The sequence below is a fragment of the Tiliqua scincoides genome, chromosome 2, assembly GCF_035046505.1.
Source record: "Tiliqua scincoides isolate rTilSci1 chromosome 2, rTilSci1.hap2, whole genome shotgun sequence".
NCBI classification, from domain to species: domain Eukaryota; kingdom Metazoa; phylum Chordata; class Lepidosauria; order Squamata; family Scincidae; genus Tiliqua; species Tiliqua scincoides.
In genome coordinates, this window is record NC_089822.1 from 70,118,674 (window position 1) to 70,142,834 (window position 24,161).

A 24,161-nucleotide genomic window follows, 5' to 3' on the forward strand; every position below is an offset into this window, starting at 1 on the left:
AGAAAAATGTTTGTTTCTAAAGCAGTGAGGTTCCTTTAGTTAATCCTTATGTCACCTTCCTTTGACTCTCCATGGAGTCAAAGGAAGTATATTTGTTTTATAGGAAGGAAGTCAAAGGAAGTTTTAAAAGTATATTTGTTTTAAAGTATTATTGTATAACATACAACTCATTTTTTTTAAGTATTGGGAGACAGCTCGATAATGCGCACAGTAGAGCTATACATGAAATCATGATGCTCTTGTGTCAGCCAGAATTGCACATTCATAACTTCAAGTGACAGCTTTCCCATTGCACACTTTCATTGCCTTGAGAGGTTGAATGATTTAAAAAGGAGGCTTGTTTTCAGTGTTCCTCTCAGAGTGTATTTTATTGATAATTTTAACCTGTTGCAGCGATGGAATATAAATCAAGAGGCAGTTTTTTTTATATTGTTACTACAAGTGTAGGAGGTTATAATGTTGACCTTTTACCTACTAAATGGTGACTTAAACAATTCAGGAGCCAAAATAACTGTAATCTGTTCCTGGAAAATCTTTGCACTTTAAGATGGGGGTATGTGTCTTTATCTTGCCTTTTAGTTAGGTTACTGTTTTTCTGCAACTGTGGGATATTGGGGAATTCATGAGTGTGCCAGGCTTCCTCTTCCTTGGTCAGCTGGCCTTGAGAGCGCAGGTCTTGGAGGCTGTGTGCACTGTCTCTACTGCTCTTGCAATCGCCCTCCCTTGCTTTCTGTTCTTTGTTCTTTCCATCAGCGCAGTCCTTTTTCCTCTAAGGCCCATCCCAGACATGCAGTTGTTCTATGACAAAATGCATCAGTGAGTTGCGTCTGTAAACATCAACTCACATGGGCATTGCATGCATTCACTACAATGTGGGGGAGTTCTTCATGGCAAAAACCATACTCATCCCTTCTCTGGCTCTGTCAGTCATCCTCTGGTAGACTTCCTATGTCTGCTTGTATCTTAGCAGCATTTGCCTGATAGAAACAGCAGGAGTTTCCCTTTGAGGGGGCTTGCCCTTCTGAGGGCAGAAAACTTTCTGATTCAGGCATACTATGTGATTTGCTTCTACTTTCACAGTGAATCCCCCCCCCCAATCTTCAGTTCTGTTCTTCAATAGGGAAAGCATGGGGAACCCGCTGGGGAACCCTTGTCCAAAAATTCAGTTCCCTTCCCTGCTTCTAAGCTGGGAGGTTCCCCATAAACTGGTTAGCAGCAGCTGACTGCTCTTTGATGTCTGGTCATTCAGGATGATTTACTTCTGTTGGAACCAGTGAAGGGAGCTGCTGTACTGTACTGCTGTGATTCACTGGGGTTACAGCAACTGCTCAATCCATTTTAGTGTACCCCTGTGTCTTTTGCAATGTATTAAGCCATTTCTGCCCAACGTTGTATATATGCAACAGGGATCAAATGTGTACATGTGTGGGCTGGGCAGAAATGGTTTAAGTTTTGGGGATTGTGACAAGTCTAAAGTCATTTTTCAAGGGGGAACTGGGAACATGGGCAAAGGGGGAAGGAAGGGGGGAACGGCATGTTCCACATGTTTGAGATTTTAAAAAATTATTAGAAATAAAAGCTGTCCCTAGATGTTCTGTTCCAAATATTTACGTAAATAAAACACCTGAAAATACTCTGGGTGGCCAATTAACACCTGGATGGTAAATGTTCTCCCCAGTCTGTCAGTGGGGGTAGAAAATTCTTACTATTTTCTGCCATCAGTTTGGCAAAAGTTTGACTGGCCCAGCTTTATTAGGGCAATCCTTTTCCCATGTTTTGTTCTCTGATGAAGGCAGGGTTCTCCTAAAGCCAGTTTGATTGTGGGTCACCCAGGATGATATATGCAGGTGGACCCAAGGCAGGGAGCTGGTAGGTTGATAGACTGGATGGGCAGTGCTGCTGGATTCATATGATTTCTGCCAAAAATAGTCACACATCCTCTCGGTAGCTACTTCTGCAGTGAGGGTCTGGATTCATTCGTAGTTCAAATAAAGACAGAGCTGGGTTTTGTTTTGAAGCAAGCAAGGATTTCTTTTTATTTATTTCATTTATTCAAGTTTTTAAATATTTTTATGCCACCCTTCTGCCAAGGAGAAAGAGGGTGAGGATTCCTTCCGTCCTTTTTCCTCACAACAACCCTGTGATGATAGGTGAGACTGAGAGATAACTGGCCCAAGGTCATCCAGGAAGCACTGACATTTCACTGCCATGTGACTTGTTAATATACATGTTGAAATAAATCGGGAACCATTTGGTCACCATGTTCCAGCTTAGCAACAGGTTATTATAAGTACACACAAAACAACTGTTATCCTGCACATGTCCAATCTCGTCTTATCTCGGAAGCTAAGCAGGGTCAGGCCTGGTTAGTACTTGGATGGGAGACCGCCTGGGAATACCGGGTGCTGTAGGCTTATACCATAGTCTTTCGAGACTGAAGGTTGCCAATCACCACCAACACAAAACAAGAACAATGTTCCTGTACAACAACGGCTATTTACAAATGCACAGAAAAAAGTACTAGCAAATGTGTTTATAGGAGGGGGGCTGTGTGGCCCCTCAGCAGCATGATGTCCTTAAGCAAGGGTGTCAAACATATGGTCTGCAGAACTTCTTCATGGGTCTTTTTTGAAAAACGAAGTAATGTTTAAGACCTTCCAATGCCTCCGAACTTCATTCTGAGGGTCAGGGAGATGGTGCCTGGCCTCCTTAGCCCTCAGAGCATCCTCCGGATGTAACTGAAGTGCAGCTCGGTCACGTTGTTAGAGGGCAGGGGGGCCGGTCCTGGAACTCCAAACCTTGGACCATTGACCCTCAGTAGGTGCCATGAATCCAATGTGGCTCCTGGGATGAGTTGAGTTTCACCACCCCTGTCTTAGAGCTTCTACTTTCACCTTGAGGAGGTTCATGCCTGGACAGGTGAGCCTCCATCACGGTGGTCTGCCTCTCTATAAAGATATCCATCATATGCTGAGTATTCTCAGCAGCCCCAGCCAAGTATGTCTTGGAACCTTTGCTGCACCAGACCTCAAGATGGAGGTTTGCCCAAGGTTTGCTCTGGCAGCTACCCTCTCTATGCATGTGTCCCATGCATGTCTGTTTTCTGGAAGCAGCTGGTGATCTTTGTGAGCTTTCAGCCTATCTAGTTTACCTGCAACAGCTCACTGGAGAACTTTAAGCTGCTGCTATTTCTGCCTGTCCCTCAGATGCTGCATGCTGCCCATCCTGAGCACCTTAGATCTCCATGGCTTGATTTCGGGAAATGAGAACACAATTTTAACTAATACACTATCTGTCCAATCCTTGCTGCAGTCAGTGCCAAAGACATGGAAGACATCACCCCCCCTCCCCGCTCTTCCCACTCCCACTGACTCCTCCCCCCCCCACTTTCAACATGTTCTCCACAAGAGATAGAGAAGAATTGCGTGGTTCAGAAGACATCTGTTGCAATGGTTCAAACAGCAGTGGGCAGTTTGCATCACCCATGGTTTGGGACAACTCATGTGGTGCAGAAGCTAATATCTGTAAAGAGGAAGATTCCTCTGGTTGATGAGAACTAGGCTCAAGACCACTTCACCCTTGCTGCCTGCTCCTTCTGCATCCCTTGGCACGGTGGCACACCTCTTTTGCTGCACCACCCCGAGTGAGCCAGTCATGAAGACATTTCCAAGAAGTTGTAATGCAGTTGCTTCACGCTGTGCCTTCCAACCAAATATTGATGAAGGCTCTCAACTCATCCTTGCTCCATGAAGGAGTTTCAGATGGTGAGGAATCCCCTCCTTACTGCCAGGAAGCCCTGGAACAGCTGAAATTCTGCTTTTTTCAATCAAAATTATTATTATTAATAGTATTTATATACCGCTTTTCAACTAAAAGTTCACAGAGCGGTTTATAGAGAAAAATCAAATAATTAAATGGCTCCCTGTCCCAAAAGGCTTCACAATCTAAAAAAAATGCAAATGAATACCAGCAGACAGCTACTAGGACAGACAGTGCTGGGGTGAGGTGGGCCAGTTACTCTCCCCCTGCTAAAAAAAAAAAGGAGCACCCACATGAAAAAGTGCCTCTTACCCAATTAGCAAAAGAATCAGCCACAGTCAAAACATGCTGTTTTCTAACCCATCTCTCCTCACCACAACAAGGGGGAGGAGATGGCTGCTTTTTATAGCTGAAACTAAGAAGAGTTGTGACAAAGGAGGGCTCCACTGGCAGCTAAGGTTAGGGTGCCATGTCGCCTCCTCTGAGGACTCGGGACTCACGGATATTGACAGCTGTGTGAGATTTTCACAATACAGGTTGAGACTAATTATTTGCGTAGGTTCCGTTCCAAGCACTCTCTGTGGATGGGGAAAAAAACACACCATAGCAAATCAATTTAAAAAAAGTTTCTTTGCTCTGGTGATTTAAAAACAGCAAAGGCCTTGCTGACCTTTGTGATATAAGATCATTAAGAAGACAAGCCATCAATCAGTCCTCCTCCAAGCCTTACAAAGGCACTTCACTCAGCCCTTCCCTTCACCAATGGAAAGTGATCACCTTTCTTTCATGTGCTCAGGGGGAAGGGAGGGGCCGCTGGAGAGAGAAGGATTGGTGGATTGTCAGCTAGCTGCCCCCCCTCTCATATTAAGGAGACTATTGTTAAAGGACTGTTCAGTTTTTTAAACTGATTTTAAAGGGATGCATTTTTCCCCTCCTCCAGGGATCAGCACATTCCTTCTCATTTGCAGTGGCCATTCGTGTTGAGTCAAATCCATGTATAAAAAACCTGTGTATAAATAGGCTGGACCTGTATGTTCAAAAGCCACATGGAAGATTTGCAGCTCAGAATAAAAACTAAAAAGATACTTGGCTTATTCTGTGGGTAAACATTCACTCATAAGGAAAATCATGTGGGTATTGCTTCCGAATGCGCAGTTGTTCTGTGGAAAATGTTCATTTCTGCATGTCTGGTCTGGGCCTAACTGGTTTTGAGCCTGGCAACTTGGTTGGGTCAATGTGATTGCAGAGCTGCAGAGGTGAGGCACATTGTGTAAGTGAGGACTTGAAACAAAAATGTGCAGCATGTTTTCCTGAACTTTGCACTACAAGTTGCTTATCCAATCCTAAGCAACATAATACAACACTGTTGTGGTTGAAGGCTGACTGTGCAATCACCTCTCTTCTCCTAAAGCACACTATAGAGCAAGGTATTTTACATCCCATTCTGTATGGGTGAATTACTGGAGAGACTGGAACCAGAGAGGTTGTGCTTCATGACATCCCTGTAACCCTCATTTCTCTCTCTTGACCTAGGATGCTATATGTTTTAAGATCAGTGGCATTCCCAGAGGGAGGGCAAATTGATGAGTTTTGAAGGCACCTCTACATTCCGTGGAAGCGGTCCCTTGCCTTCGGAGTTATTCTGGCAGCAAGAGCAACATGGAGGCATCTCTTCCACGTTACTCTCACCAACTGGAATGGCTTCAGAGGCGAGGGAGAGGCCTGCGAGGCACTTATACAGTGCATTGAGGCACCTTCAAAACTTATTATTTTGCCTCCCCCCCCCCCCCGGGAATGCCACTGTTTAAGATCTCTGCTCCTTTGCAGTTTAGAGACGCTTCACACATGGAAATTGATTAGGATTAGAAGAATGTAGGGGTAACTTTTCGCTGGAGTAGCTTTTCTTCTGGTTAATCCTCCCCCACATACACACTTTTCACTTTAATGAACTAGAATCCTTAAAAGTAGGGATGTAGTGCTCAGGGTATTGATCAGTGAGAGTGATTTGAACAGTGCCCTTGATTTATCAGGCAACTGATTTATTTCTTTATTTATTTTAATGGTAGGTACTTAGAAGTCAATAGGTAGAGGTGTCCTTTTTAGAAGAGGCATCTAATCTTGTTAAAGGAGGCAAGCTATATTCCTACTAGGGCAAGCAGTAACTATGAGGGACAATATGGATCGTGGCTGTCATGGGCGAAATCCCAGTTGTGATTTTTCACCTCCTGCACAGCTGCTATTTAAGGGGTGAAAGTGCTTCAGCACTTCAGGGTCCTGAGTTTAATGTAACATGTAGTTTGGCCCTCGCACTAAAAGTAACTAATTGACAGTCTGATCTTGCTCCAACTAAAGGTGAAGGTAGGCACTGTAGTTATGGTGGAATAGGTACGTCCATGTGCAAATTCACTGCATTCCTAGTTATTTGTTTTCACGGCAGAGAATGTGTGTTTAAACCATTTTTAGCTCATTTCAGATGTCTGTCTCCTCCCTAAAGTCTCTGTTACTGCATTCCTCCTGCCATTCTTGTATACTAATCAGCATTCCCAATCCACATAGTTGCCATCCCTAGCCTTTTAATCTGTGTCTGGTCCTTTAGTGATGGTGCTACTGAACCTGTGGCCTGTTTACCAATTTTTTATCCCTTGTGATTCTGTTTCTCAGGACTGGGAGAGTACACAGGGTAAAGGATGGAGCAAAGATTGTGCATGCTGTTTGTAGGCTGTGTCTTGTATATGTGTTTGATTTTTGTGTTCTTGGCATTTGAGGGAATACATATTTGCACAGCCAGAACAAGCGTCTTTTGGCTTGGGAAGCAGACTAGCATTGCCACTTCCGTCTACTTCCCACACAAAATCCCCCATCACCACCCACTTAAAATCCAGGGCAGGGTTTGGGCTCTGTGGCTGCAATCATTCAAGGCCACTTAACCAGCCTCCTAACCAGTTAAAACATCCTCTGAGAGTGGATAGGATTGGTCTCTGTGTGTTACAACCACATCTGGAGTAATTTGAATTGCAATAGGACTGTTTTATTTAAAGTAGATTGGTGACTACAAGTTTTGTTTTAAGTGCATGGAACAGAATATTTACTAAAAGCATCAAGCAACTGCTTGCTTGAATCAGCCTGTACTGCTTAAATTTAGCTCTCCTGTTTTGGAAGTTTTTAAATGAAATAATTGCTGGAAACATTGATACCCGTTGGCATGCAACTTGAAGGGGGAAGGAGGGATGGTAGAGAGCAAATAAATCCCTTGGTTTCAGTGCTGTCAAGTCAAAGCTGGCTTAGATTAGAGCTAATAGGAGGAAAATCAGGAGTAACTATAAAGGCATGAATGCAATGTCAAGGCAGTATAGTTTTTCTGAGCAGGAGTTGGGGAGGAGGGTAAAGAGGATCTTGGCTTGCTTTGTGACCTTAGGCAAGTAATTTATGGGCCATCCACAATGAGGGCTTTATGCCAGCCTACTAAAGTGTCCAGCTGCAGCTCCAGCAGCCTATTATCATCAAGGTTCCTGGTAACTAGGCATTGCAACTTTTTTCCCCCTTCAGTTATTGATGCCAACTTAAAAAAAATTGCTTAAAGACTGCCAAGACACGCGTTTAGTTAAACCTTGGTGGGAAACTCCCACAAAGTTTGCCTGTTGAAAAACAAAATACATGGTCCTTCCTTGTGTTATACTAATTGAAATAATTTATTTTAACTTTATTTTTGCAAAACTTCGAGTGTTGAACATCTAATACAGTTTATGCAGTCTCAGTTTCAACAGCATATGAATGTTGTATCTTCTGATGCTTTGTCACATAATATATTAAGTAATGTTCTATGCGCAGTCATTGCTTCCAGTTTACAAAATGATGGCCCACACCCACCAAACCTTTCAACAGAACAGAAAATGTAACTTAGGGTACAATCCTAACCCCTGTTTAGTCCGGTGCAAGAGATTTGCGCCAGCCTGGGGCTGTTGCAAAGTGCTGTACGGCATATCTGCAATGACTTAAGAGTCAGCGGGCTGACACATGAATGTGTGCCAGCCTCCAGAGGCAGGTACGTTTGCTGCAGCAGCAGGGGATCCTGGCACGGGGGTCTGCAGAGGCTAGGGGGGGTGTTCCAGGGTGGGGGGGCCATGGGCAGATGGTACCCCTGGAGGGTGTGGTGCCAGAATCTGGCACTTAGGCTGGATCCTAAACCCCCTCCCAAGCAGCCCAGTCTTGCAGACCTGCTCAGATCTGCACCACCGATTTAGGTGACACAGATCTGAGTAGCTCCATTGGGGCAGCTGCCACACAACATGGTGTAAAGGGAAGTGATTCCTCTTACTGAGTTGTGCCGCAGCCAGCCCTAAACCTGCGCTGGATACAGCACAGGCCAGCCTGCCTATTCCAGGGCAGGTTAGGATTGGGCCCAGTTGCAATCTTGCTCTTGCTTATTTGAGGGCAAATCCCTCTAACAGTGCAATCCTATTCATGTCTACTCAGAAGTAAGTCTTATTGTGCTCAATGAGACTTACTTCCATGAAAGTGCATATGAGATTGCAGCCTTAATGTAATAGAATGTACTTCAGAGTAGACTCAGGATTGTGCTGTAAATTCCTTCTGCTGTGGATACAACTTTGAAAACAGAAATTTGGTTCTTCAGTTTTCCTTTTTCTGAATTGCTAACACACACACACACACACACACACACACACAAAAACACATTTGGCTTCAGTCTAAAGAAGGAAGAATTACTGTTTTCTAAATTTGAAGTTTAATTGAGGTCTAAAGATCCAGTTCTTGAGCTTTCAGTGCTTTCGTTTTCACCTGCAGGTACAAGTACAAAAACTTCTAAAACTAACATACATACCTTGAGGAGTCTCCTGGTATTGTGTCCTTTCTCCGTACTCCTGGGAAAAACTTTAAGTATGACTACCGCCTCATTTTTGTAACTTGTGTCAAGTGGGATCATAGGACTAGCATTTGTAGATTTATGAATAAGAGCAACCACCTATGCTAGGGTATACCAAAGTCATGACATTAGTTCTTCAAATGCAAGTCAGCCATTCTGAGGAAAGAGCTTCCCCTTTTGCTTATTTTTCTGACATACTGCATACATTGCTGCTTTTAAGGAGGTAAGTTTAGGAAGGCTTTGCATTTGATTGTGTTCTTTTTTTTTCTTTTCTTTTTTTACAGGCAGGCCTGGGCATTAGTTGGTGTAATTGGTGAAGGATACTCCTCTTGTAATGAGTCTGTGAGAGACTATGAAAACCACAGCACAGGAGGGAAAGCTCTTGCACAAAGAGAATTTTTCACACTGGATGGTCAGAAGTTTGTTGTGAGAGCTTTTAGTGAATGGCTTGAAGGTAGGAACACAACTGTTACCTAAGATTTAAAAAAAGGAAGTGAAATTGTTTTTGACTACTTTCTGCAGCAAGAGTTGCTTAACTGTGAAAGCACTTGTTTCCTTTGTACCTGAGCTCTCTTTATGGCATGTAGTGATCTGAAAATCAGAATTTTGTGTTGGTTCCAAATTAAATCCAACTTGTTTGGGAGTGTCTAATCTACTGGGAGTGTAGTTTATGCTATTTCATTCCTGCACATATAAACAAAAATAATACAATGTAACAAGACTGAGAAGAGTATACCAACCTGATACAGGTGAATCTGCTTCACCACCTTGCACATGTCTTATTTTTGCATTATTTATTTTTCTGCAATATAACATGCAGCCATTGCAAACCAGAAGTCCTGGCAACTCTGATAGAATTTTTAAAAAATTATGTCAATCTGCTTACTACTCCCAGCAACTGAAGGTGGTTAAAAAATAGAGTGGTTCACTTCCTCTTCCAGCTATGTTTAAATGCATGTCTGGTGAGATTCATGTCTGGTGACAGCCATCCAAATAAAGGAAGATGTATATTCCTGTAATCAGAATTTAGAAGCACAGATATCACAGAAGTATGATATCTCCTAGCTGACCAGATTCTAGATTTGATTTAAAAGTCTTCACCAAGACCTGTATTAATAAATAGCATTTATTCCTATTGCACTGCATGGTGATTCAGGCTGCGATCCTATCCACACCTGGGAGTAAGCCAGGAGTAAGACTATAATGGGACTTACTTCTGAGCAGATATGCATAAGATCGAGCTCTCAGTTGTGCAATCCTCAGTAACTGTTTATCTTGGTGGGTCTCTTCCTAAATTCCCACAATGTTACGCAAGCTTTACCCTCTTCCCACCTGCATAATACTAATAAATAAGTTTGGGGTGTCTCAGTACTATGTAGGGAAAGAGGTAAGCCTCCCTTCTCCTCCAAACTAATGCATTTTGGAGAGAAAAGGGGAATAGTGGAAGGATGGTGGGGGTGCCCCCATTGTGAGCAGAACATGTGAGGAATAGAGTTGACAGTTCCCCTCCCATGCAGTATTGCCAGCATTAAGCCTAAGTTCTATAGCATCATGGGAGGGAGAGGTTTCAGGGTTACGTGCATAGCATGGGAAGGGATTTAAACCTCCTTGCCCTGTTTTTAGCGTAATTATTATTAAGAATACTTATATACCACTTTTCAACAAAAAGTTCCCAAAGCAATTCATACAGCACAATAATTAAATACATTGCTTCTTGTCCCAAAAAGATTCACAGTGGGGGAAAAAGGTGCAGTAGGAACACCAGCAAACAGCCACCGGAAAAGGTGTTGTGCTGGGATGAATAGAGGCAGTTGCTTTCTTTCTGTTCATTATTAAGAGAACTGCTACTTGGAAAAGTGCCACAGTTGGAAGGGGACTCTGTTTCAGAGGTAGAGTTGTGCTGAAATTTCATATCAGTCTGGAGCAAATTTTGGGGTTCCTCCTAAGGTGAAATATCTGAGAATTTTCAAAGTATCTGGGAGACGTGAAATTTCTCAGGGAGCTTATGTACATCCCTAGAGGCTAAATTGATAGCCAAGTATATTATTATTATTATTATTGATTAACAGTATTTATATACCGCTTTTCAACAGAAAGTTCACAAAGCAGTTTACAGAGAAAATCAAATATCTAAAAATATATGCTCTGACTTGTTCTTTTCCTGTTGCTTCCATTGATCTGGCTGTCTGGCAGCCTGTTCTGTTTTCTCCTACTCATCCCCCTGGGCATAGTGTCAGGTGGGGTGGGAAAATGGTGATTCAGCTGGGATCCCTGGAAGATGGATGACGGGCAGCTCTAATTAGGCTGTTTTTGTTCTTCCTACTTCCCTGGCCTTGCTTTCATCATTACTGGGGCGTTTAATGGTTTCTAATGTTATGTTCTGGGTTGGGGGAGGTGCTTTCCTTGCATGGCACTGGATCTGCACAGTATGGAAGATTGGTATGTTTACATTTTCTATGTTGTATTGCAGTGGTTCTCAAACGTTTTTTGACTGGCAGCTCCCTTGACTTACTGGACCATTTGCGCAGCTTCACATTAGGGCTACAATCAGATGTGCCAAACCACCATGAAAAACTCAAGATGAATTCTCTCCCCCTTTGACTTGTGCCCAAGACTTAATGGGCCGCCTTCAGGACTCAGTCAGAGCCTTTTGGGGGCTCTGATTCGAATCACTCTTTTTCATAAATGAGTTGGGTGCAGCTCTGCTGAAAAAACAGAGCTGCTGGTGGGATGGGGTGTGTGTGTGTGTGTGTGTGTGTGTGTGTGTGTGTGTGTGTGTGTGTGTGAGAGAGAGAGAGAGAGAGAGAGAGAGAGAGAATTCTCATTTAACACTCCCCTGATGTCCCCATCCCATCTGTAAACAAAAGTTATACTGTTCTTCGAGTGAGTACAGCAGTGCAGAAAGTGTCAGTAGGTTCCTTATGAACCCAGTGACACACACACCCCCATTCACTTGTCTCCACTTGTCCCCAAGAAAAACTTCTGATTCACTTCCAGTTTCAAAACACGTGTGCCTTGAGTCTGCACAAGTCCAGGAAATGCGTGTTTGGCAAGTCAAGTCGCCCATCCCTGGTTACAATCCTATACATAGTATGGATTGTATGGGTTTTTTGCAAAGATTCTGTGGTTCCCCTGGCTGATTTCTATGGCTCCCTGGGGAGCCATGGCTCCATGGCTCATAGTTTAGAACCCCTGCTGTGCAGGAAGGTTTAGAGCCAACTCTAATTCTTCCCCCATTCCAGGATGCTGTAAGCTGCTGGGAGTGTAATCGAAGCAGTGCCTCCCCTGCTCATATTTTTAGAACCACTTTTCCAAGTAGGAATAATAAACAATAAAAATAGTAAATGGTGGTAATTGGAATTTTTATCCCCCTTCAAATTCCGGGACCTACTAATGAAATAGCATTATGTGAAGAGATTCTGTTAGGTTTTTGTTTTTACCTGCTCATTTATTTGCCTCTTTCTCTATCTGGTATAAGGTATTCCAAAGTCAGGTTTCCAGGTTGAAGTAGTAGATGGAGTGATTTTGGATGTTCTGGAAGATGTTAGTACTTGGAAGCCTGAAGACCAGATTGTTATTGCAAGCACTGACTATTCTATGTACCAGACAGAAGAATTTACTCTTCTTCCTTGTCCAGAATGCAACAGATATCAAATCAAAGTTAGAGGTATGAGCTGAAAAAATAAACCACCGTGCAGAGTTTTCAACATGCTTATTTTTCTTGTGATTTGTGATCATACTAAAATTAATGCAGTCATGTTGCTGTTATGGCTTTGATAACTTTTTCCAGCTGCTTAATATCCGCTATGCTTTGAATCCTCATTTGACCCTAAGTGTGTTTGCAAGGTTGTCTTATCAGCAAGGAAAGTTTCAAATCTCATGTGCAGCATACGCCATTGTTTGAAATCTCTGGTTCTGGGTGTGATTAAAAAATCCACAAGTGGATGAGTTATAACAATTTCCTTTTTACTGATTTAATTTCCTGTGCACTTTCTTTGCACTTCATTCTTTAAGGCTGTCTTTGTAGCTACGCAGATATTCATCGTTCTTTGTTCTGTAGCTGTCTTTTCTGCAGCATAAGCATGTGGTAGGCATTGTGCAAACATTTAATCTTGTGTGGTGCTAATGTAATGCTTGAATCTCTTCGCTGTAGTTAAGAGATTGGCAGCAGCCCCTCTCATCTTGTTTTGTAAGAACAAATTTCCTTTCACCCTTCTCCCACCATCCTTTACAATTATTAAGTTATATTAGCAGTTAAGACTGATTAGGGTTTGAAGCAGACAATACCCTGGTTAAGAGGAAAACCTGGGTACCTTTTGCATATTTATTTCCAGGTTAGTAATTATGGTTTTGGGGTGTCTGTCTTGCTATCTTTGCTAAAGGATCAAAAAATCATGAAACTGGAACCATAGCCAATGAGGAAGTTCTCTATCATGTTTTGTTAGTCACTGTATCAGTGTGTGGGTGAGTTGTGTGACTGAAAACAACTCCATGGGTCATGTAACATAACAATGGATATGACCCTCAAGGGAGGTAGGAAGAGTGACTTGTGAGACCAGTTCTATATTCTTTCTTCTTTTCGCTCCTGCCTTTTCCAGTAGCTTGTCAGGTACTGTCAATTGCATTCCCTCTTCACTGATGTTTCAGCTGTACATACAGTCACTAACTTTGAGGTCAGACCACATCACTTTTGAAATCAAACACATCCATTTGCATTTATGTTCTACATGTGTGTTTTGTCTTGTTGTACACTGATTGCCTCAGGAGTTTGGATCATCCCTCTTTCAACTTCCTTTGAGAACGAGTGTTGACAAAGTAACTGCAGCATATTCTGCAGCATGTTCAGTACAAGTTAATTGCAAATGAGTTTGTTGGGAGAACACTTCCATCTTCTTTGGTGTGAATTTCATATATTTCTCTTATTCAGAATTTAGGATACGAATCATCATATTCAGTTAAAGTAGAAAACTGTTCTTTTTATGGACAAATGACTTCCTTACTATGGTACTAGAACCATTAGGAATGTTCAAAGACTCATCAGGGGTTATTTGCAAAATCTTGCCATCGCTCATCTTTTATTTACAAGCCGCCTTGTACAGACCCAGCTGTATGCAAGGAGTACATAGCCTCAGGTTCTGAGAACTGCCAGCATTGGAATTTATATCTCTTTGCAGTCTGTGTCTTTCTAATTTCATATTAATCCTGAGTATTCTCTGAGGCAAACTTTTTCAGTGTAGTATGCTGCCCCTTCTGCTTGAAATACAGATCTCATGGTCTTATGAAATTTTATTCTCTGCTTCTCCTAGTTCTCAGACTTCAGCATCTGCAGAAAGCTTGTGCCAACTCTCTCACACATGCAAGGAAAAGCAAACAAATTATTCCCATACGGAGGTAGTTCCTCAGCTTTCTATTCATTTAATATCCAGTTTCTTCTAGTGTTCCAAAAATGTGTCAAGAGCCTCATCCCCTTCTACTTTCTTCTCGGCCATTTACAGTCTTGCAGGGTTTTGGTGCAAGTAACCAAATTCACTTCACTCTACACCAGAAGTAGCTTCCTTGTGCATTACATTTTTTTCTCTCTCTTTTTACCTTTTACTGTTTATATGCAGATTTGACATCATTCTGAATTCCACTACTTTGAAACAACTTGTATGTAGTATTTCTTATATGGGGAGGGGGGGAGAAACATTTCATGCATGATTCAGTAGGAAAAAACTATTCCACAGGTGGTCAGTAAAAGTTTTATGGGATTTATATAACAGGTCATAGTTTTAGTTGCAAACATTCAGTCAGAGTAATTCGGAACTTATAAGATCTTATATAAGCAAGACCAAAGTTCAAAAATAGTACAACTTGGGGTGTTCTTGATGCTCTGATAGTTTTCCTATAGATCATGAGGCCAATCCACTAGTTAATATAAAGAGAATCTTTATTTGTGGAATATTTATTTGCGGCCCCCCGGAAGCTTTTTATCTGGCCCTCAGGCTCTCAGCTGCTGAGCAGTGCTAAGGTGTTACCACTGACATAGTGGCCCACATGAAAATTGGGCTTTCCCATATCTTGAAATATGATCAAGATTTGCGTATTTTCTCTTCTGTCATTTGCAGTTAATGAACTTCTGTATGAGAGCAAGGTGCTGATTTCTGGCCATCAGCTGCTTAATGATGTAACTTTCCGCTTAATGACATCACTTCCGGCCCTCAGCAGGCACCCTGAATGCTAACTTTGGCCCTCTGTTTGAAACAAGTTTGACACCCCTGCTCTAATCAATACTGCATGATTATGTACATCTGAGATATCATAATTTACGTAGCTTGACTATAGCTTCTTGCAGTGTTGCCAATTCTCATACTCAGCAGCATAATCAGCTAGCCAGGTTATGAACTCTAACTTCTCTTGTATGAAGTGTCAATGTTTATATTTATAATTTGTCTGCAAAGATTCCCTCCCCCCACACACTCCTCAGCTCAAGCAAAAGACTAAAGGATTTAGGTTCAACTATAAGAAGTTTTTGTGTTTTGCAGTCAAGGGTAAAGTCTTGGATGAAGCTTAATTGAGTACAATATGCTAGCTGCTTACACACACACACACAATCGTAATAGATAAGAAGCAACATTTCTCTTCTTTTACTAACTTGTTTCCTCTTTCTACATGAACTTCTCTTTCCAACAGAGACTCCTCAGTTCCTGCATATAGGAGAAATCATCAATGGAGTGGACATGAGGGCAGAGGTTGGGGTTCTTACCAGGAACATTTTAATTAAAGGGGAGATGGAAGATTCCTGCTACAGTGGCAAAGACTGCAAATTCTTCAATTATGATACTTTTGGTGGACAAATCAAGGTACGGCTGGAGGGGAGGGATGTTAATTTGCTTCCTGTCAACTGAATGTTGTATCAAAGAGGCCCCTCCCTAAATGTTAGTGTTAATTCTGTTTTTGGAGAATCTTAACTTTTCCTATGGTTGTTTCATGAAACTTTTCTTGCCTAAAATATTTATCCAAATCTTAGATTAATTAACCTTAAAAAGAAGATATAGTATATATGGAAGGGTGCTTATTATTATGGGGCAAATTATCACAATTTTCTCCTATTGTACTGAACTGTTCAAATAAAATGTTCAAAATTGTCATGGACATATGCATGTTTATGAAATCTGGTGCCTTTATTTTGTAGTCTTATCTGATCAAATGCACAAGATTTGTGTTATAGCATTAAAATATAGAGAAATAGAACAAGGAGTGCATGCACCAAGGTATGTAAGAGCATAGGAGGAAAAATTGGGAGTTCAATTGGTCCAGTCTAACTCTGAATACTATGTTTATGAGCCAATTCTTCTGCAAGATTTATAATGAGGTGTGTGCTTATAACAGCCCAATCCTAACCAACTTTCCAGCACCAATGCAGCCACACTTCAGCCCCAAGGTAAGTGAACAAACTTTTCCTTTCTTTGTGGAGACCTCTGTGGCTGCCACACCACCAGAGGTTGCAGTGCTCACCCCTTTGGCACAGCTGCATCAGCACTGGAAAGTTGGTTAGGATTGTGCTGTAAAAGGTGTAGATTCAGGTAACTGCCTACCTGGAGTTTAGACATTTTCTTCTTTTCTGCTAACACTGAGATGTTTAGGAGGTGCACCTATCATAGCTGGATAAATGATGAGCAGAGAATGTTTTTTCCTTGGTTAACCAATTGGGTTATCTAGTGGTCTCCAATTGCTGATTGTAAGTACTGTATACAAATAAGCAATAAATAACTAGTTTTCTATTTACCAAGTCTGATTCAACCTTGAATCTCTCCAAAAAGCTATTCTCTCTCCCTCATTCCCTGTTTTAAACCCTTCTCATGACTGTGTCAAGTGTTTTATCAATGTCTAAATTCCACGCAACAACCTAAAACTGAGGAACTACAAGAAAGTACATGGAAAGGGCCACAGAATTGTTGTAGTAATTAATGGCTTCAGTTGGTTTTGTCCCTGCTAACACCTTGAGTTAAGTCAATTATCTAAACCAGCTATTTTCAATCTTTTTCATCTCACAGCACACTGACAAGGTGCTAAAACTTTCAGGGCACACCACCAGCTTTTTACAATTGACAAGGTACACCATGCTGCTGGTGGAGGGTTCACATCCCCAAAGGCCCTGCTAATTACCCTCCTCCAAACTCCTACAGAACACTTGCAGACCATTTGTGGTACCCCAATGTGCTATGGTACACTGGTTGAAAAATCGTTGGTCTGGATGAAATAATGTAACTCAGTATAAAGGTTGTTGATCTCAGGGGGCGGGGTGTATGTACTGAATGAATGAATAACCAGTTGGATTATTCCTTTGTGATCTTCCAGATTGTGAAGAATTTCACGTCCCTTCATCTCTCCTATGTGGAACTCAAACAAATGGGTCACCAGTCACTTGGAACATACCCTGTTCACTTCCATCTGTGTGGAGATGTGGATGAGAAAGGAGGGTACAGTTACAAGACTTATCTAGAAGGCCTCTCAATTCATCATTGTTTCTCCAGATGTGTAACTATTCATGCAACTAATGGCTTGCTGGTAAGAGCAGTAAACAATGCAACATATAAAATTGTTTCTCAGAAATGAGGGCTAGGAGGAACATACCTTGTTTTTTAATTGTAGAAAAAGATGGGCTTTCTTGAGCCTTCACAGACTTATGCTTTGATCAAAGCACATTGCTAAGATTATGCTTGCAACTTTGCCCAGCGTGGACCTAATGTGGCATAGTCTGCCAACCATAGTTAGAGAAAGAGGAGCACCGGGCATCCTTCAGTGCTCTTTACCCTATTTCCTCCCACCTTCCTTCTTATTCCTTCCTTTTTGAGTAAATCATTTGAAGTAGCATTATGTTTATATCAATACCTTCAGTAAGCATGATGAACTCCAAACCACAGGTTGCACCTATGATTTTGGAAATAGATTTGCAGTCTGTAATTTGAATTAACTGTGGTTAAACCACTATGGCAGGTTTAACACTGGTTTTGGTTAGCTCTGGGAAGAGAAGAGAAGTGTGTGCATGAGCAGGGAAAATCTGTTGAATGTTCCTTAAAACTAAGAGACTGAGAATCTGTTTAGCTGCGCAGATCCCTAGAAGTGGATAGGAGGACTGGAAATTAATACTCTGCATCTTTTACTCACCTTTGATATTGTTTCTCATGAAAGATTGTTGTTAGGTTCAACTTAAAGCCTGATAGGCATTTGAAGGACAGCAATTCATGCTTCCATTTCTCATCATAGAGGGTGCGTGGTTTTCATTTACCAAAGCTGTAGCAAACTTTGGAACATTATAAAATTTGTTTCAGGTGGGTTTTTGGTGGATCACACTAAGGCCCATCTTCTATGTTTCCCTGACATACAAGGAATCTAATGCATGAAGTATCTCCCCACATGTTACCAGGGATGGGAACTCAAGTTGGGTGACTCAAGTCCGAGTTGCAGAAACATGTGTTTTTTGCTGACTCATTTGCACTTGAGTCACCTGTGTCGATGACTCAATTCTGAGGCCACTGACTCGACACTGTCCCCATGCATGGAGACTCAAGTCTGTGTGTCTCAGCTTACTTTTTTTGCAGCGTGAAAGAACTTGTGGGGCCATCATTCAGACTGGGTGAGCAGCAGGGAAATTCTAGCCAGGGAAGGGTTAATGTTTGGCTTTTGCATCAAGCTGGAGGGGGGGGAGGCAGGAGTGGGCTCTCTTGCCCATCTCTGAAGGAACCAATGGTCATTGGACGAAGGATGGGCAATTGATTTGTTTCTTTGGATGAGGGAGGGCAGGAGAAGGAGCCCAAGGGGGTTTTTGCCTTAGAATTGGTTGGAGAAGCCTAGGGAGGGGGAGGTGGGTTCATAGCAATTGCACTTTCCAACCACATGGCTCCTCATGGCTCCATTGTTACTTGGAAGTCTTATTGAATGATTGTCTACAGTGGGACTACTAGCTGCAAAAGATTGGGTCATACTGGTAAGTAACCCAGCTGCTGTGCATGACCCTTCTCCCTCTTGCTGGTTCTGCTCTCTTCCAGTCCATCCCACCCCCTCCCGCCTTGTTTACAGATGGGTTGGGACATCAGGGGAGTGGTTAAAGATAACTTTGACACTCACACTCACTCACTCCCAGCAGCAGCTCTGTTTTTTTCAATGGAGCTGTGGCTGGCTTTTTGGCTTGAGTCTTTTCGAGTGGCCAAAGCGCTCTGGGCGGCTTCGAAAGTCCCTGTCCCAGTTATGACTTGTTTTCAAGTCAAGTTGCAGGGGGCGGAGACTCATGACTCGACTCTAGTCAAGCCGTTCTATTACTGCCAGCATGAAATAGGACCTGGGAATTTCAAGCAAGCAGAAACACCTTGGGGAAACAACTGGGGTGAGGTGGGTGCAAGGTTTCTCTTGCACAGTTCAAATCCATAAAACTGTATATTGATTTATGTGGATAATTGGAAAGATGCATGAATGCAGAAGCATGAATGGTCCATCTAACAAACATTGTTTAATCTGACTGGCAGTGGTTCTCCTGGGTTTCAGACAGCAGTCTTTCCCAACAGTACCTAGAGATGCAGGGAATTAAACCTGAGACATTTTATTTGCAAGGCACCTACCCTTGCACTGAGCGATGTCCCTGTCTTCCTTTGGTTTGTTTTGGGTCCAGTTTGAGTCTTCTGGAGTACATATGATAACAGGCTTAAGCTGGGTAAAGCCTGGGTTTTTTTTTCTTCAGTTTTAGTTTTATATCTAAAATCAAGAAAAATGTTTTGTATCTGTATTTGAATCTGTGGTTAACTTCTGAGACTCAGTATTCTGCCACCTACCTATAGCCTCAGTTATGCATGAGGCACTCTGTTCATGTGTGTAAATCTATTTGGCAGGAATTTGAAACTTAAACCCATTTTAATGACCCCCTCACAAATGATGAAGAACTTTATTTGACTTTATTGCCAACACTTTTGGTATCTTTCATATTGCAGCTGTGCCAAGATAATAAAAATCTGATACACTTCTGAAGTCTCAATGTAGGCAACTGGAACTGATATAACAAACTTTTGTTTCTGCAGATAAAAGACACCATTGGTTATGACACACTCGGCCATTGTTTTTTCATGGAGGACGGCATTGAGCAGAGGAATACACTTTTTCATAATCTAGGGTTAGTCACCAAACCAGGCATGCTTCTTCCCACAGACAGGAATAGTGCCATGTGCTCAGCCATCAAGGATCGAGTGTATGGAAACTACACACCAGTGCCAGCCACAGACTGCATGTGAGTAGTTGGCTAAATTGGGGGGAGGGAGAGCAGGGTGAAGGAAGCAATTGACAAATACTTTGTTTATTATCGTGGCAATTATCCCAAGATCATTTGTTTCAAAAAAAATGAACTACCCACAATATGCACGGTTACATGGGCTTATGTGCTGATAAGTTCAAGGACAATTGGTTAAATTATATGCATTAATTTTTTATTGGTTTTGGTTCTGCTGAGGTCTACATTGGTCTAATTAGGACATGGGAGACCCAGCTTCAAATCTCTTGAGTCTTCAAACTAAGATCTCCTAACCTTAGGCTAGCCAAAGAGATTCTGATTTGTGAATCTCGCAGGCTTGTATACAAATTAGCTGAGTGTGTGTTGTAATTTGCCTTGAGTATTTGGATTATTTGGGCAGGAAAGGCATTAAAATTAGATAACATTCAGCACATAACTCTGCTGTGTTGTGATGCTTTATGACACTCACAATGTTCCTATATTAGGAAACAAAATGATCAGTGTTCTGACTAAAAATTAATAATAGCAGATTTGATGAATGTGAACAGAAGTGTTTTCGTACACAAGGTTCAGGTTATTCACATCCTTTTTTCCAGAGATAAGTAAGTTCCAGAGATAAGTGGCAATCTGAATAGACAGTGTGATCCTAACTGGGGCTATACACCCATTTGCTACAGCACAACACTGTTCCACTGTTGTAAAATGGCTTCTGGTGATGTGCTGAGCATCCCTGTGGTAGCCATTAGGGCAGTGTGCCAACACAAATGGCGACAACACAAGCGACCCGCTCCCACAGCCAGCTAACTCCAACAAGGGAGGAACAGGAATGATATCGGCAGTGACTTGCTCTGGCTTCCTGTAGAAGGGAGGGGAGTTTTTTCCCCTCATTCCCTCTCATTCTCCTCAGATCTGAGGAGACCCATTGGGGTAATGTAAGCTTACCTTGTGTAAGGGAACAAATATTCCCTTATCTGGAGGAGACCTCTATGGCTGCCCCTCCCTCCCCACAAGGTGCAGCATGATCCTTGCTGGCGCAGCTGCTCAAACAGGAGCTTTTTAGTTAAGGTTGGACAGTAAGTTTCTTAATTCCTGTATTGAGGAAATCAGTGCAACTGAATACAGGAAAAATATTTTTTTAAACATGGCAAGGAATATTGCATGAATAAAACTATTGCTTATCACATCTAAGTTTCCTGTAGAACTTGCAGCTTATAATTTTTATTGTGTTCTGCAGGGCTGTTTCAACATTTTGGATTGCTCATCCCAACAACCACCTTATCAATAATGTTGCTGCAGGCTCACAGGTAAAGCTACTAGCCATTGTGGCTAACCAGTCAGTTCTATAAAATATACTTTGTCATGTGGGAATGCAAGCTTTTTTCTTATATTTAAATTGCCAGAGCAGCATCCCAGATATGCATCAAAGATATGGAATGCATTTTGTCAGAGCATGATCTAATTGTACTTTGTCAACAATTCATTGAAATATATTTTAGAAATGCATCTCGGTATCTTTTACAAGTCATTAAAATTATGTTGGGTCAAATGTTGTGAAAAAACCATTTTTTTTCAAAGCAAACAATTATTTGTATTAAACTGGTTGGGTAAATTTTAGCTGGATCTAAATTGTCTAGATTTCATTTGAAAGTTTTTTCGAACCTTTATTTACTCACATGGTTAAAGTGCTGCCCAATCTACTCTGAGGTATTAAACAGTAACATTTAAGTATTTTACTCTAACTGTATCACAGTGTTTGGTAATATGGAGAAGGAGTTCACTGCCTGAATATTAAATGGAAAATACAAATCATGCCACTTTTTCCCTGCTAAAGTTTGGAATTAAAATTTGAACCATTCAGACTGAACTGTAAGTGGAGATCTCCAGTCAGTAGGAGAGATTTTAGATAGGGCTGGCCCTGGTCTAGAAGTCACCTTCTCTCAAGGGTGGCAATCAAGGCTGAAGTGGGGAAAAAGCTGCTGATGGATGAAGGCTCTGACACCCACTGAAAGCCTTGCATCTCACAAGACTTACTGTTCTGATGGTTTCATTGCCACTAATGGAAATGCCAGACCCAGGGCTTCCCAGGACAGGGGGCATGAGTGATAGAACCTGTATAGCTTGCTACGCACTGTTTATTAAATGGCCAACTGAAAGCACCAATAAAGAGTACTGGCAGGCAAATAACTGAGGATTCTGTTGGACATCATAAACCCAAAGAAGCAATTCCTGAGGTAAAGAGGACAACCTGGTTAAAGCCTGTGACTCCCTCTCCTTTCTTCTCCATACCTGAAGAAAGAGGGCAGATGAAGCCCCACAATGGAGCAGGAAAAAGGGACTTTAGGGTGATTCTTGCACTGTACAAAGTCTCGATTCTGCTTCTATCTGCCTCTGCCCATTTTCCTCCAACCCCTTTCTGTTTGTCAGCAAGCACTCTTATATCTCCCCAGGGCCAATTTCTTTCTGCATTATGCCAGAAAAGGAAGCAGATTTTGGAAGCAGATTATTCTCTTTTGAAAACCAATGCATGCGTATTAACAATTCTATAATAGTCAAAAAGTTGCAAAGAACATTGTTTTCCTTGACTGCTAAGGGCAGAACAATAGGAAATGATTTCGTTGGGGAAAAAAGCTATCTTTAACTTCTTTCCAGTGTTATATTATAAGGATCATAACAGCCAAAAGTCCTGTTTCCCACAGTAACCAATCAAATGCCTCTGGGAAGCCCAAGGGCAAGAGATAGGAAGCCTACAAGTAGGCATTCTTCTCTCCCACCTTGGTATTCACTTGGTATTCAGAGGCATCCTTGATTTTTTTTTTACCAAAGATAGCCATATAGTAAATTATGACTAGTAGCCACTGATACTTGTCCTCTGTAAAATTGTTCAATCCCCTTCTAAAGCTAGTACCCTTCACCCCATCCTGTGGTAGCAAATTCAATACATTAATTATGATATGTGCTAATCTAATATATGAAGAAGGGTTTTCTTTTGTCTGTGAAAACACATTATGCTGCCACTGTGTTGTCATCCAAAACAATCTGTGACTAAGGTTGGATTTTTTAAATCCCTTTTTATTTCAAGGATGCTGGAATATGGTATATATTTCATAAGGTGCCTACTGGAGAATCTCATGGATTGTTTCCTGAAACCAAAGCTGAACTCACACCACTAGGAATTTTCTATAACAACAAGGTTCATTCCAATTTTAAGGTAATGATCAAACTGACAAGTTGCAGAATTAAGTGTGGTTTGCAATCTGAAATATATACGTATATAAAGCAGACTTGTGAGTAGCCACTTGTCCAGGACCAGTCATACTATAATATCGCCCTGCTTCTCAAACCACTCTGCAATACACCCAGAGCCCAACCCCATCCTTTCTTTCCCCCCCACCTGCAGCCACACCGAAAAAACACACACATGCATCTAGCCGAAGGGAGCAGATTGGGAGGCTTGGGAGAGGTGGCACAAGTCTGAGGAGAGAAGGGGGATAAAATACTGGTGAAGGTTGCATGTGCCAGTACACTCCCCCTCCTGCTTCTGTCATGCCCCCTACCTTTCCCCACTACCTTTCCCGGACCACTGGAATCCGTTGGCGTGTTTGCGGCACCACAACTCTGTTCCGCTATCATAAACTCTTCTGCAAGAATAGGATTGGGCTGTCATACATGTAGATAACTTGTGTGGCTAAACCTTTGAGAAGTAGAATTTTTTAACCATTTATATGACCTTCTAGTATAAATCTGTGGTAGGAATCAAGGCAGACATATATATGTCCTTGGTATACCCCTCAGCACATTCTTTTCTCCATCTTCTTGCTGCATCACAAGGTAGATGCATGAGACTCTTTCTTTTATGGATCGTTTATGGAGGTTTCTTGAAAATAAAGGATAAATCGTTTATGGAGGTTTCTCAAAAATGACTAGAACACCTTTCCATTACCCTCTCTACCTTCTGTCGTGAAAGTACAGTAAGGCCAAATAATTTGATAATCCTGAACATGGGCGATTGCATTGACTTCTAAAAAGAGTGATGTTAGAGGTTTCTGGTGAGTTAGATCCAATTACAGCTGAAGTCTTACTGAACACAACGGGCTTACTTCGGAGTGAAATAAATAACATTATTTAACACCTCTATTTATGGTGCACCTTTTTGTGCTTTAATGTAGATCAGTGGTTCTCAAACTGGTGGGTTGTGACCCACCAGCTTGTGTAAACCTTCCCCTGTCCCTTTAAGGGGCGGGGGAAGGGGGGAGGTAATGACAC

General features: G+C 41.9%; 1 protein-coding gene across 3 annotated transcripts in view; it reads left to right on the top strand.

The window, feature by feature from the left end:
- CEMIP2 (cell migration inducing hyaluronidase 2) overlaps positions 1-24,161 on the top strand; it is an 85,813-nt gene that overhangs the window by 33,193 nt on the left and 28,459 nt on the right. For all 3 annotated transcript variants that reach the window (XM_066614097.1, XM_066614098.1, XM_066614099.1), the window contains exons 5-11: positions 8,926-9,095; positions 12,120-12,308; positions 15,314-15,483; positions 16,982-17,191; positions 19,693-19,898; positions 21,133-21,202; positions 22,978-23,106. In XM_066614097.1, the coding sequence (XP_066470194.1) occupies positions 8,926-9,095; positions 12,120-12,308; positions 15,314-15,483; positions 16,982-17,191; positions 19,693-19,898; positions 21,133-21,202; positions 22,978-23,106 (1,144 nt within the window). The remainder of the gene's footprint in view (positions 1-8,925; positions 9,096-12,119; positions 12,309-15,313; positions 15,484-16,981; positions 17,192-19,692; positions 19,899-21,132; positions 21,203-22,977; positions 23,107-24,161) is intronic.